The following is a 14,978-nucleotide window of genomic DNA, read 5'->3' as shown; positions in this document are numbered from 1 at the left end:
GGTGAAAACAGCGATGGAACGCCAGATGGTTGCGGAGTGAGACCTCAAGTTGCGGACTAAACAGGTCTACGAGTTACCCGCTCACCTAAGCGTCGCCCCCTCTCCACCAGGGACGCTTCCTCCACCCCCTTCTCAGTCCTGAGTTTTATGTTGTAATCCTTCCGTGTTGTTTTCCAGTCGTCAGGAGACAACCTTGTTTTTTGGGGGGGACAATGTTAGCAGTAATAATGTACGAAATAAAATAGTTAATTAAATAGTACTTTGCTTCCATTAGTAATGTAACCAAGGGATCGTAGTTACGGTGCGACAATTGGCACTCGCACCCCCTCGGTACCTTTATATACCTCGGGATGTATCTTGTAAAAGAGAGGAATTATGAATGGAATAGCAATTCTTATGTTTTATCTTATATCTATGGCATTATTATTCTACATTGAATGTCTTATCTGTATGTTCTAAGCTATTCACCCAGAGAGTAAACAATTAGAATAAGGTATATGTTGATCAACATCACACTAAAAGAACATTTGAGTACGAGATATTGTGCTACAACATTACAAATAGTCCTCTTTGAAAAAAATATAAAGAAAAGAAGTTAAAACCAAGGTTCTATGGCCCTTACAAAATCAAGTGAAGAATTTGGGAGATGGCATATGAACTAGAATTAGTCAAGAACAATAAGATTCACAATGTATTTCATGTCTCTTGTTCAAAGGGATCATTAGAAAGTCAAAATATTCTTGCATTAGAGCTGCTACCCCCATTGGATGACGAAGAGAAATTTATTCTGATTTCCAAAGCCATAATAAATTTCAAAAGAGAAAAAAGCTAAGGAACAAAACAATGAAACAATATCTTATTCAGTGGAAAGATCTTCCTAAAGAGGATGCTACATGAGAGGGTATAGAAATTATTCAATATCCTAATTTACAATTGCTTGAGGATAAGCAATTTTGGGAAGGGCAGACTATGTTGCCCCACCTAAAACTTAAAAACCAAAATTAAAACACATGCCCATCTATTCCCATGGTTCTTGAGAGAGGGATGAGCAATGATTCACAAATTCGATAGTTAGTATTTATAACATGGAGAATGCCAACAAGGTCTTAAAAAGGAATTAAATGATAATAGATTGAAATTTTCAAATTTAATCTTGGTAACTCACATGGTATACGAAAGGTTATATTAGGGGAAAAAAGGTATATAAGGAAATCCAAAATGGATATATTTTATAACTAGTTATTACTCCTTGGGGAGCATCAACTATGATTCAATAATATGAGGATGAAACCCCTTTAGGTTTAAAATTATAGGACCACAAAAATCCATAATTTTCATTGTTGAATTAGTAAATGAAACCCTTCCTTCAAGTAGATTAGAGACATTTCTAAGATATTTTGTTGAAGACAAATCCCTATAGAAAAAGATTGTTTTACCAACTATTGAAAAGAGACAATTTGGTAATTCTAAAGCTATTCTATGAGTAATGAATTTAATTTACAAAATTAAATCATAAGTATTTTAAGTTTATATTAATTGTACAAATTATTATACTTGAGGATAAAAGGGACATTACATACAACCTCTATCTATGCTTAAAACTTACATTGCATATGTATAGAGTTTCAAAGTAGTGTGGACCCATTCACTCATTTGCCACCCTCGACTCCAAATCAAAAGACATTTTACCCTTCATCTCCCCTTTAGAAATGGAAGAGATAGTGCTTAACCTTTTATCTCCTTTTTGTGGATTTTCACCTCATGGAAAAAAACAAAATTAGAAATTAGATGCTCCTATCCTCTTGGAGAGAGACTAAAGGGCAAAAGGGTTACTCACTTCTCTTAGTTACTCACTTCTCTTAGATACTCTTCTTGCCCTCTATCTTTCAAAAGCCATAACTTCTACATATATGCTAAAAATGATATGTCTATTTTTTTTAACTTCGAGTAATTTTCAAAGAAGAATCCAAATATGCAAACATATTAAGGTTTTGATGCCAAAAAGTACAAAAACCAGATTTATTTTTCATATCAAACCCTAAACCTTAGATTAAGAGCTTGCATAGGTTTAAGAGAATGTGTATCTAAAAATTCATTTACATATAGGGTCAAAATGATGTCATTTTGTTTTTAACTTGAGTAATTTTTCACATCAAACCACAAAACTTAGATTAAGAGGTTACATAGGTTCAAGAGATTGTATCAAACATAATGTAAAGCATCTAATTCGTATACCACACAAAGGGTTGTCAATCATAACTTGTCACAGAACTCATGCATATACATATGCAAGCTAAGTTCATAACAATCATGCTCTATCACCATATGTTCCAAGATTTAGAATCTAAAACCAGCATTCAAGGCCATAAATTTGTCCCAACTTCCATGGTATCCAAACCTTCAAAATTTACAACCATCCTGTTGCAAACCCCTTTTTTGTTTTGGTAGAAAACTTATAACAAGAATGTTATAATACGCAAGGTTGCTATCAAGTGATTTCATTCTCTTTGACATCAATAAGCTCCCAAAACACAAAAAAATAGGACCTTGAACAGCAAACAGTTCTAGGGCAAGATCCTTATGCATGCAAGCCGATGTAGTTGTAAAGAGCACAAATTTCATCACCTCAAAAGTGATACAAATCTAATTTATCTTTTAGTACAATAAATGAAAGGAGGATCTTAAAATTAAATAAGAAAAAGTATGTTTGTTGTCCTACTAATTCGCCTTCAATCAACCTCCATGTTTGTCATAACATGGTTCTTCATGATACAGATTGTCCTCTTGAAACAGTAGCTAATTCTTGTTAATGCCTTCAAGATGATGAAATCGACCTCATTGATAATTAGACATGGCTCATAGGTAGGCCACTAACAGCTACGGTTAAGTTGGAATCCAGATGTATGCCAATTTTTCAATAGACAAACAGCTTTTCATACACAAAAATGGCATTCAAATAATTTCAAGTAAATTTCAAAATTAGCCTACTTGCAAACCAATCAAACCCTCAATCTTGCAATGATTTCAAAAACTTATCCTTTATTATTCCTGTAATATGCATTATCTAGAGCCTTTCCGACCTACAGAATTTAGCCCTGAAACCTAATTATTTGCCATGACGGTCACTCCTAATTTGTGTACATAAACAAACAAAATTTGAAAGGCACACTCGATGTGCCTATATTTCATTTCACTGACATTATACATTCTGCTATTCAACTTTTATCTAACTTACATAGTTTTCTCTCGATGAAGACTTGATTAATCTATGGGTAATTAAAAATCTGTTCTAGCGTACAATAGCCAGTAATTTATAAAATCTAAAACATGTATACAATACCTTCCAAATATGAAGAAAACCTCTTCTCAAGCTTTTTGTCTTCAGCAACCCCTATTAGGTGTCCGCTGCTCTTTGCAACACGTGAATAATATGAACCCCCTTGTATCCATATAATAATAAATGGGGTTTGTCAAAATTTACAAGAAAGCCAATAGGGATATCAGTTCTCATATATGTTAGAGTCTTCCATTCAAAATCTCCTTAATGATGTGATGCAGATTCCCTTTAGAGTTAATAGCATAACATGCTATGTGTAATTTTTTGTGTACCAAACTAAATCTGTGCTAATGTAAATAATATTAGGAGGTTGTCAACCCTTCATCTGCACTGGACAGAAAATAGGACACTCGAACGTTTGTACCTACAAATATTTGTAAATCCACTGAAACTGAAATTGAGAAATAGAAATTTTTGTTGTTATGATTTCTTCTTTCTATATTTTGTTACTGCTTAAGAAAACCCTTCATTGAAGCCTTTCCTTCACAAGCTGCAGCATGCAGTGTAAATTGCTCCTATCAAAGTAACTTTGATTAGAAATTGTCAAATTTGGAATCAAAACAAGCCCTTGTGGTTTTATATTTTTGACGTTTAAACACTTTTCATTGTAGCCCATTCATTATTATATGGTTAACCAACACACAGTTCTGCATGGTAAGACTTCATAATAACGTCCCCTGTAGAACCAAGAGTTCAGAAAATATATGTTCACAAAATTGCATCGTATTCCAAATTGATCATTGATGCAAGAAAAAATTATTCACTGGCTATAAACCAAAAGCAAAAACTCCTTAATAGGCAACATAGGAAATATTGCCACGGACATTCTTTCTCTACCACACAACATTGTCATGGAAATTCTTCGCAGTCAACTCCTTGAAACCCTATATTTCTATGATTTACTCTCAATTTCAGCTCAGAAATGTAATGTGCAAAGATAAGCTTCTCTTCCTCTTTGCCACTTGATTCTCTCTGACCTCATGATGATTCCAATAGATGGCCCTTCATGAGTCCTCACATCTCCCTTACGAACCCATTTTCTAGGTTTCACATTCATGTTTGGCAAGTGAGACGTTCCTTAAGCTTTCATCCTCCTCAGCTTGAGCTGTTATTTGGCACTCTTCTTCCACATGTTACATGCTCATCAGCTTGCCATGTGTTCCTGCTTTCTGGTTTTTGTCAGAATCTTCTAGCAAGAAATAGCACTCACTGTGTACACTAATTTTTTGTTTAATGTATCAGAATCTTCCCCTCCACATCAGCACCTGCTCTACTTGTAATGGTATTTTCGTGCAAAAAGTAAGCATGGCATATTTCTGAGCTCCTACAAAAGGAAATTGTATTGCATCTTGATCCTGTGATCACTCTTATTTTCTTTGCTTAGCATAAGTCCATCTTTTCTATTATGACCCTATAGCCAGTTTCTTTACAATGGCCATTGGACTCATTTGACTTTGATGGTAACAAACTCCAAATGCAACACAGCTCTGAACTTGCACTAATATGGTTTAATACAAAAGACATAGATAAGCACAGAAGCTCACTTTCAAAAGTTACAATAATCTGCATGCCATGAAAAACATCGGTAATCTAGACATTGTCTAAGAATGAAAAATCTAAGAATAAAATTTCTACTGCACAATCTTCACCATAATAATAAACAGAGCTTCCAGGCTCCCAAATTTGCACAACTGTAAACCTATAACCCCCAGGGGCTTAAAGAAGGTCTACTAAAATTCTTCTCATCTATAAATAAATAATTTCTAATGTCATTAAAGTGAAGTTTATTTGCAGATAATTTCCACTTCTTTGTAATGATATTTGCCAGTAAATTATTTAATTTCAATAGAAATACATGCCACATATATATGACACCATGTACCCAGAGCTTGCATTCAACAAACGCTTTTATAAGCATTTTAATTGAACATGAAAATGGGTTCCAGTTTCTGAAATCCATTGCCTGACATGGCAGATATTAAGAATCACAGCCATTATCATGTCCGTTTAAAAAATTCCTATTTGTGCAAGCTCCGAACCTCAGTTGAATTACTTACCGATAAGATCTGGGCCCTCGTATGTTAAGTTTCATATTCATTTACAAAAATCCATATTTAACTGACCTCCTCACTCTGTTAAATCATGTTAAGACATGCCATTTCTACTGAAAGATAACATTCCTATCAACTGTTTAACTCGAAGTAGATGCAAGGATAGCAGCCAATATCTCTCCCATGGTCCGTGCATCACTATCAGTCTCATTTGCAATTTCCTCTCCTGATTCAAGAACTGCCGCATCCAAAACCAGCTTACGCTTAGCAATTTCATAGATGTTCTCATCAACCGTTCCCTTAGTCACAAGCCTGTAGATACAAATCATTAGTATCAATTAGTTGATAAACTTCTTGCTATTTTCTGCAAAATACATTGCATTATAAGCTAATTGTGCATAGCATAGAAAACACATCAGAATAATGTTATTTAGCATCTAAGAAATCTAGTGGAGACCTTTGATGCATTTTAGCAAGATGGTTCTCCATAGATTATCCAATCCTAAACCTAATCTTTCCTTTGAAATGCATAAAACTGAATTGTGTCAAATCGGCTTCACCTGTAGACAGTCACAGACTTCGTTTGTCCTATACGATGGCAACGATCTTCAGCCTGACGATCCATCTGGGGATTGAAATCCATGTCATGAATTATCACCGTGTCTGCCCCAATTAGGTTCAGACCTTGGCCTCCTGCTCTGGTGGAAAGTAAACATGCAAAAATTGTAGGATCATTGTTGAAAGTGTCAACAATGGTCTGCCGCTCTGAGACTTGGGTGCTGGCAAACAGTCATTTTTCAGATGCATTTCAGAGATGTATAATATAAGAACAAGGTTTTAAAAATTTTAGATTTCTACACCAAATGATTTATTTAATGAAGTAATACATGTACTACAGCCTTCTTAGTATAGGGTTTTGTTCCAGGTATACCTCCCATCTAATCGACTGTAGGTCATGCTAATTGTGTCCAATGCCCACTCTAGAATATCAAGCATTGAAGTCCACTGACTGAAAATCAGCGCACGATGACCCTCACGGTGTAATACAGGAAGAAGTTTTGCAAGTGCCTGGTACAAAGCAAGATACTCTTAAGCAGACCAATTGGCAAATTCAAGTTTGCTGGCTACTCAGTTAACTGCATCTAATTCTTTTTATCCTAGTCACTGATCATGGAATTAGAAGATAGTAATACCTGACATTTTGCAGAACATAAAGCATGTCTGTCATCAAGTGTTCCTCGAGCTCCAACACCACCATAGGAAAGAGACAACTGAAATTCAATTTCAAACAGGATGAAAAAAAATAACTGGAAATTATAAAATAAAATAAGATGATGTAAAATAGAAAACCCACATGGACACAGATAATATATTACCCAAGAAAGAAAATGGACTTTGTGCAGTAATTCATCAGACCATGGTCACCTCACATATCAATTGATACAACAGCAAGTTCATTACTATAGAAGAATGTATGAAACTAGAATGTTACAGCATGGCTGCTATGCAAAAAGAATGGACTATGTTTGTGCAGTAATTCATCAGACCATTCCTACCTCTCACATAAATTGATACAACACCAAGTTCATAACTATAGAACACAAAAACCTAGAATGTTACAGCATGACTGCTATGGGAAAAGAATGGAGCCTGTTTTTGCAGTGATTCATCAGACCAGTCACCTCACATATCAATTGATGCAACAGCAAGTTCATAACTATAGAAGAATGCAAAAACAAATATAGAAGAATGTACAAAACTAGAATGCTACAGCATGCCTGCTATATGCCAAAAGATATTCTATACCAAATGGTCCCAAATTGCAAAAAAATAAAAATTGAGAACCAATTTTAAAGGAAAGAAAAAACAGAGTTGAAGGCACCTGGACAAAGGTACCTGCAATTTTTGGATATTAAAATGGTCAGTACACAGATAACAAATTGAACTATGTGTAATGTCCCCTTCTCAGTAAGCACCTGAGTTCAGAGGACTAGCCTATCATTTGACCCTCGTAAGCTAGTATGGTGGATAAGAGGGTCCATTTTGGGCACTCATGAGCTCTTCAGGAGGCAGTTGGCAGTGATTATTCTCTCCAATTCATTGGTTGATTTGATGGTGGCGATATTCAGGAGTTTACGGCTTCATTTGCATGAACTTACTATTTATAGTAAGACAGTGGGTTGATAGAGGTGGACCTTACTAATTTTAGTAAGGCATTCAGATGGACAGGTTATTCAGTGGGTAAGCTGAATGTCAGTAGAATTGATAAATGCCATTTATTTTTTAAGTTATAATATTATGATAATTATTAAGGTAATACTTTAATAATTATTATTATTAGTGGTGAGTTAATAATGGCATATCATTAATAATTATATTGACTATGTTTTGAAGGAGATATTAAATATTCTTCTAAGTCAATATGATTATTTATTAATGATTGGGCACCCACTTGTGAGAGATATATTAAACATTTAATTTTTTATATAATTTAAAATTATAAAATAGGCCAATTGTTGGAAATCGATCCATGTGAAGGAGGGTATAAATAGCACTCAAAAAGGATTGTATTTCATTCTATGTTATTTGCTTTTGTTGCTTGTGGAATTTGGAGGGAAAACCAGGGTTTTTTTGCCATTAACACTTTGGAGAGCATAGCTGCTTCGAAGTTGTGCATTCAGAGGTTGTGAGATACCAGCTGAAGATTGCCTGTAATTGATTGGTTCCATTCAGGAATTAACATTGTGCATATTGGTGAAAGATTTCAAAGATTTCAAAGGTTTTACAAGGGTTTGATGTGCTGCTACAGTATCCATGAACAATGACGCTACAGTGCCCGTGTTCAGTGACACTAAAGTACCTGTGAACAGTAATTGCTACAGTACCTTCCTCTTGGCACGTGGGGTTTATATCAAGTAATGATTAAAGTTTGTCAAGTGCAGATGGCATACTTATTGGAGAATACTTATTGGGGACTTTGATTACTGGTTTGCAATTCCAGAATTTGCTGTCATAACAGTTTTCAGACCTGCACTCATTGACATCGAAATCCGGGTATTAAAGTATCGAATGCCAACAATTTGTTATAATGCCTATGCATTTTCAGTCATTGTAATCAGTTTAAAATGCTGCAATAAAAGAGTTTGGAGCTACATATGATTTGTTTGTTAAAATACTTCCTTGTTGTAGGTGTTTATTTGCATAGATAGATTGCTTGCCAAGTGTTTGCATTAATGTCCCTTGGCTGTAGGTGCAGATCGGCGATCTTATTGCATTATATATACCTTGTATTACATACTAAATTCATTTCACTCATTTGCATACGTTCATTTGAGTCCATTGAATGCATATTATCATTATCTTCATTGAAATACCAAAAAGAATCACCAAACAGCAAGTTCAGATTTCGCAAGGCAAGTGTTTGACAAAATCCTAAGGCAAGTTCAGATTTTGCAAGGCAAGTGTTTGATCATATTGTACCTATCATCTCCAAGCGAAATGTTCAAGACATTGGAAGAGATGTACAAAATCAACAACACTAGCCGTGCCTAGCTTTGAAGCAGCAGCTTCATCACATCAAGATGATGAAAGGTGAATCCGTCATAGCATACTTCATGAGGATTTCTGATTTGAGAGATCAGCTCTCATCCATTGGGAAGGTTGTTGATGACAGTGACTTGACCATGCTTGCCCTCAATGGTCTTTCGGCATCTTGGGAATCTTACATTCAAGGAATTAGTGCAAGACCAGATCTTCCCAAGTTCGATCGTTTGAGAGCAGATTGAATACAAGAAGAGTCACAATTGATAGCAAGAGGAATTGAGCGTGATCATTATGATGTAGACAATCAAGTCCTTGCTTCGCATATGGTTAAAGGGAAAGGAAGGAAGTGGGATAGAGACAGAGATTCAGATCCTACCCCTAAATCAAAAAGGAAGGACTTATCTCACATCCAGTGCTTTAAGTGTGACAAGTATGGTCCACTCCTCTTGCTTCCTCTGTAGAAGTTGGCATAGGGACATCTCAAGAGGAGCAAAGGTCAATAAAGACTTCCTTTTCTAAAAGGAGGAAATGTTAGAGGGAGCTTGACATCTTTAGCTTCAGAGGGAGCTTGTCAAACTCAAAGGGAGCCAATTTCTTTCAGCTTCAGAGGAAGCCTCATCTTTTGTGTAATAGTTTTCGTTCCACCCTCTGCGAGTAGGTATGATGGATCCACCCTCTGCGAGTAGGCATGGTGGTGATGCATTCTTCTCTGGGAGAAATTTGAGGTGAAAGCCCTCGTTCCACCCTCTACGAGTAGGCATGGTGGTGATGCGTTCTTCTCTGCGAGAAGTTTGAGTTGAAAGCCCTCGTTCCACCCTCTGTGAGTAGGCATGGTGGACCCACCCTCTGCAAGTAGGTATGGTGGGCATCATTGAAGAAATTCCACCCTCTACGAGTAGGCATGGTGGTCCCACCCTCTGCGAGTAGGTATGGTGGGTATCATGGAAGAAATTCCACCCTCTGCGAGTACACATGGTGATCCCACCCTCTGCAAGTAGGTATGGTGGGTATCATGGAAGAAATTCCATAATGAGTTCATTCACCCTCTGGGAGTGGCTATGGTGAACATATTATGTGTTTCATCCATGGGAGTAGCCATGGTGGTAGCCACTTTGAGACTTAATTATTCATAGAATTCTCTCTAGCTAAGAGGGAGTGTTGAAATGGTTAAGCTAGTTTAGATCATAATTTAAAGTTGCCTTGTGGCAATTAAAATATTATCTTATTGTAATAAGGTTAAGCGATTTATGTCTAATAGGGTTGGGCCCAAATGTAACGTGTAGTTAAGCAATTCATGTCTAATAGGGCTGGGCCCAAAAGGAAACGTGTCACAACTTACAAGTTATGTAGGCCCCAAATTGGGCGCCAAAAGTGCAAATTAAAATAAGTAAAATAAAGAAAATTTGGTTAAAGCCAACTTGGAAAACTTGAACATGAATCTTGTATATAAACAAGATTCATTCTACACAACAAACATCTTTTATCAAGTGCCGTTAGCCTTATGCAAATTCAGTCAGCGAACTTGGAGGTAGAGAGCGATCCATATCTTCATGTTGCTACAAGTCTATCTGATCCTTGAGCGAATCCATTGGACAACTTGCTGGGCAAGGTGGTGCTCTAAACTTCAGTGATCTCCTTCTTCAAGTGGTGTCGATATTCTGCTCTCTCTGAAGACATACTACAGCTGCATATACTAGGTTCAGTCTGCCCTAGATTGGCACTCAATCAGATAAATAATCTGATTCATGTAATCTGCTTATGAATAAAGGAACTGATCTGAATCTTTGATGCTGGGTTTTTCCTCCAAGAGAGAGGTTTACGCAGGGTACTTGTGTCTTGTGTCGTGTGCTTTTATTTTTATTTCTGTTTATTCTCAGTCTGTTTATAATTTAAGTAACTAGATTAACATCTGATTGCCTAAAATCAACACTAACATCAGTCCCTTTAGATTGTTGAAAGATGAGGTCTATGCAAGAGCTTTTGATGGATCTAAAGCAGACTTATGACAATTATGACAGAACTTTGACAAAGCTGATCCATCATCCAGAAGTACTAGAACCTATTTGTGCAAAAGAAAGAAGATAAAACATTACGATAGATAGTCTAACCAGCTCAATGGGTGACAAAGAGTTGGGCAAAATGTTGTACACTTGTTCCTTTCAAAAGATACTCTACTCACCTCATTGGAGGAAGTGGCAAAGTATTTGCAAAAGGTGGAACAGTCGCCTTCCCAATTGATTCAAATAGCAATAACTCCAACAAGGAATTATTTGGGTGAGCACAGGCTATTGAGACACAAGGATAAGGAGGTAAGGCTTGATGTATCTCATTGTTTAAGTGAAATTATAAGAATTACAACTCCTGAAACTCCTTATGAAGATGATAAAATGAAGGTAGTCTTCCAAGTAATCATTGAAGGTTTTGGTGGGATAGGTGTGTTAGTTTTTGTGATCAGATTATCCACAATAAACAGAAAACTAAAGTTGCACAGTAAAGCATACAAATAGAGGATCACACAACACAAGACTACCCTAGGAAAACCTCCCTCTTGGAGGAAAAACCCAGCAACAAATCAGATCTAGATCCCTTTATTAATTGTGGAATACAATGGCAATAAAGATCAGATTACTTATCTGATATAACTGTCAAACTAGGGCAGAATTAGAGTTACAGTCGTAACCCAGCTAGGGCACAATGTAACAGCAGAAGATAACAGACTTATCAGCATACAACTTCCAGCTCTTCGTAGTTCTTCACTGAAGATTGCAGACCTAATGATGTTTGTGGACCTTCAAGAGGAACTCGCTATCCTCTTCAATGTATTCACTGTCCAAGATCGCATGTATGGCAAATGCTGATGGCAGAAGTAATTCCCTGATCTTCAGAGGTGGTTCACTTGCCTTCAATGAATATTCGCTAACCTCCAGATCTTGCAGAGCTAACTTCACTTTGATGATAATAAAACTGAAATGATGAATACATACAAATGAATCTCTATTTGTGTGTGGCGTGGAGACCAATTCAAGTCGGCTTTACCTTAAGTTTTGTGCCAAGATTTTAATTGCAATTATAAGGCTTACCCGTTGCCTTAAGTCTTGCCCTACTTTGGCATCTTAAAAATGATTAAGTTATATTGCAAGGGGAGCGCACCTATTTAGGGCCACACCTTACATGAAGTGATATAGGGTCGGCCCTATATTATGATGAACGCCTTTCATGTTGCTTGGCGTGTAGGAGATAAAGGGCCCAACCCTATTCGAGTTTGTGCACATAGAGATAGGGCCCAGCCCTATTTACACGCCTCCTTAATGAAGCAGGGCCCAACCCCCTTTTGGGATTCGGACAACATTGGAATAGGGCCCAGCCCTATTTGTTTTACACATTACATATAAATACAATAGATAGGGCCCTGCCCTATAAGGATTCGGATGATGCCTTCCAAATCCTATTTATTTTCTTAACCTAGTTACAAAATCAACAAGGTGAAATCAATAGTCCTTTTTTCAGTAAGAGGGCTATGAATTTAGAATTGATGGCAATTGCCAAGTCATTTGTCATCATGATTGATCTTAAGTGTGATAAATTAATTCTTCAAATGTTCCAATGCTTCTTTACCGAAATCAGAAAACATCATCCAAACAGTGTTAGAGCAAGCATGCTACCCATTTTGTCCTTAATCTTGGATGAGGATGATGATATCTGCAGGCAGTTGCGATTAGACTTGTTGGCCATGTGGAGGAAGGAGCAAAATGTTTCGCCAATTGCTTATTAGTTCTCACGATGTTTGGTTGAGCAGAAAATTGAAAAGTTCAAGGAACAATTGATTGAAGAGGAACTAAATTCCTTGGAATTACAGGTTACATGATCTCCCAAAAAGAGCAAGAACCAAATGAGAAGAGAGCAGATTTGCTTCACATGCCAAGAGGCATGAACATTGGATCACATGTGTGGAATCAATAAGGGAAAAAATTTATTGCAGCCAAGTAATGTTGAGGACAAAAAGATAGTTGAAGATAAAAATCAATATGAGGCTCCTCATGGATCAGCACCTAATGATGTTTGGGATGGAATTCTCTCTGAACAAAATTATGTCCTAACTTCTTCTAAACAATTAAATATGGAGGTTGGCGTTCGTATCAATGATGGTGTTGATACTAGCCTCAGAAATAAATCAGACTTAGAGTTGCATGATGTTGATCATCAATCTAGAAATGAAGATGAGCAACATAATGTCCAAGAAGTTGAAGAACCCATTGCAGATAAAGGCAATGTGAGCAAGAGTCTCTTCGTGGGTGATTTAGAAGTCATCATTGATGTGCCATGTGAGGAGATGAACTCTCCTGATAGTTCTATGGTTGCTTCTAACGCTGCCCCTCTTCTTTCATTTGAGAACGGTATGCTATCATCACACGTGTTGGGTGATTGGGATGATGAGGATGAGTCTACTTATGGAACAAATGTTGCCTTAGTTCCAAATCAGCAAGAGGACACAGAGGAGGAAGAATTTGGAGAGAGTCAAATTCTTCAGGGTCTTTCACCCACATCATATGTTAAATCCAATGTGGTTCAGAAGCCAAATTTGGAGAAACAATTTAAAGTGAGCAAAGATAAAATTGTGGCAGCACTTTCTCATTTTGATAGCACTCACAAGTTGATAGAAAACCATCTATGGAAGAGTCGACTTGAGATGAGACAAAAAGGTGATGAAGAATCTTCTTATCCATATTTTTAGGTGATCAAAACAGCAATGGAAATAATGAAATCAGATTATTTAAATTTACTATCAGATCGTGATCATCTCCTTCACCTTGCTGCGATCTATTCTGAAGCGTTAAAAAGAAAGGAAGAGGAAGTGGATAGGTTAATCTTCGAGCTTATGGACACCAGGGATTCCTTGGAAGCTACTCAAGCAGCTCTTCAAGAAGTTAAACATCAGAAGGAAGAGCATCGTGTGGAGCTGAGTCTAGTACATTCTACTTCAGCTCAATCAGAAATTCCATCTTCTATGGCATCATCAACTCAGATGCAACATTCAAATACAACAATTGTGTAATATCAACAGGTGACAGGAGTAGTTGATGAACTTCATGTGGGAGACTTAATACATGAAAATTTTGATTGCAGCCATGAGAATGTTGCCTTAAAAAATATGGAAAGTGAGCATGATACTGGTCGTAAATCAGTTGTGGAGGAGGAAGATTTACAAAAAAGTGCAATTTGCAGCCGAGTGGTAAAGACTCCGACAAGAATTACATTTGATTTTCAGCTTGAAGCAGCTCTTGAGGCCGAGTACTCAGCAGATGAAGAGGTTGCATAAACTTTAGCTCGTTTTGATATGGCAAATAAATCCATTGAATACCTCATTTGGATAGTTTGCTTTGATGAGGGACAAAATGGGTCTACGGAAGGAGTCTCAGCATCAAGTTTGGAAACACTTAGGAAGGTACTTGAAGTTATTAAATCAAATTACCTCCAATTGCTATGGAGTAGAAACCATGCCACCATGTTTGCAAGGCAATTTTGTAGAGCATTTGCATGGGATGAGGAGCATGAAGCTACTTCAAGGGCTATTAAGATTGAACAAACTTGATGATGCTAGGAGTGATGGCATATCCAGAGGTAGCAGTGGCTCCACTGTCACTGAGGTTACACATGGAGATAGCACAAGGATGGAACATAATGAGCGTGATTCAGTTGGGACTGATACACAGATTTTGCTTGACGGTGTGAACTTTTCGTTCCATGATCAGCATTGTGAGACTCCTGACGTTGGCAGTGAGAGATGGAACCCTAGTATTGATTTAGAATTTCCATCGGTGTCAATTAATGCATTCCATTGTGATTACACTGTGAAGTATACATATTCTTTTTCATTCAGCTCATCCACAAATGACTTGATGTTCTAGATGACACATAAGTGTCGGGTCGAAGAGTGGAATGAGGTGTTTCCTCATATGGACAAAGAAGCTAAATCTTGCAAGCCTTCCAGTTTACTTCTTTGGGATGAACTCTATTTGGATTACAGGTTAGACAGGCAGTGTTGTGGC

The 14,978-nt window shown here is 37.0% G+C and overlaps 1 protein-coding gene across 2 annotated transcripts in view; it reads right to left on the bottom strand.

The window, feature by feature from the left end:
* Positions 1-5,216: 5,216 nt before the first annotated feature.
* The window catches only part of LOC131041288 (protein CHROMATIN REMODELING 19), a 58,817-nt gene continuing 49,055 nt past the window's right edge, over positions 5,217-14,978 (bottom strand). For both annotated transcript variants that reach the window (XM_057974338.2, XM_057974330.2), the window contains exons 10-13: positions 6,582-6,659; positions 6,320-6,456; positions 5,949-6,167; positions 5,217-5,700 (exon numbers count right to left, since the gene is read on the bottom strand). In XM_057974338.2, the coding sequence (XP_057830321.1) occupies positions 5,529-5,700; positions 5,949-6,167; positions 6,320-6,456; positions 6,582-6,659 (606 nt within the window). In that variant the 3' untranslated portion in view covers positions 5,217-5,528. The remainder of the gene's footprint in view (positions 5,701-5,948; positions 6,168-6,319; positions 6,457-6,581; positions 6,660-14,978) is intronic.

The sequence above is a fragment of the Cryptomeria japonica genome, chromosome 11 (genome assembly GCF_030272615.1).
Source record: "Cryptomeria japonica chromosome 11, Sugi_1.0, whole genome shotgun sequence".
Lineage (NCBI taxonomy): Eukaryota > Viridiplantae > Streptophyta > Pinopsida > Cupressales > Cupressaceae > Cryptomeria > Cryptomeria japonica.
Note: the sequence above shows the minus strand (reverse complement) of the source record. Positions and strands in the feature narration are given on the sequence as shown.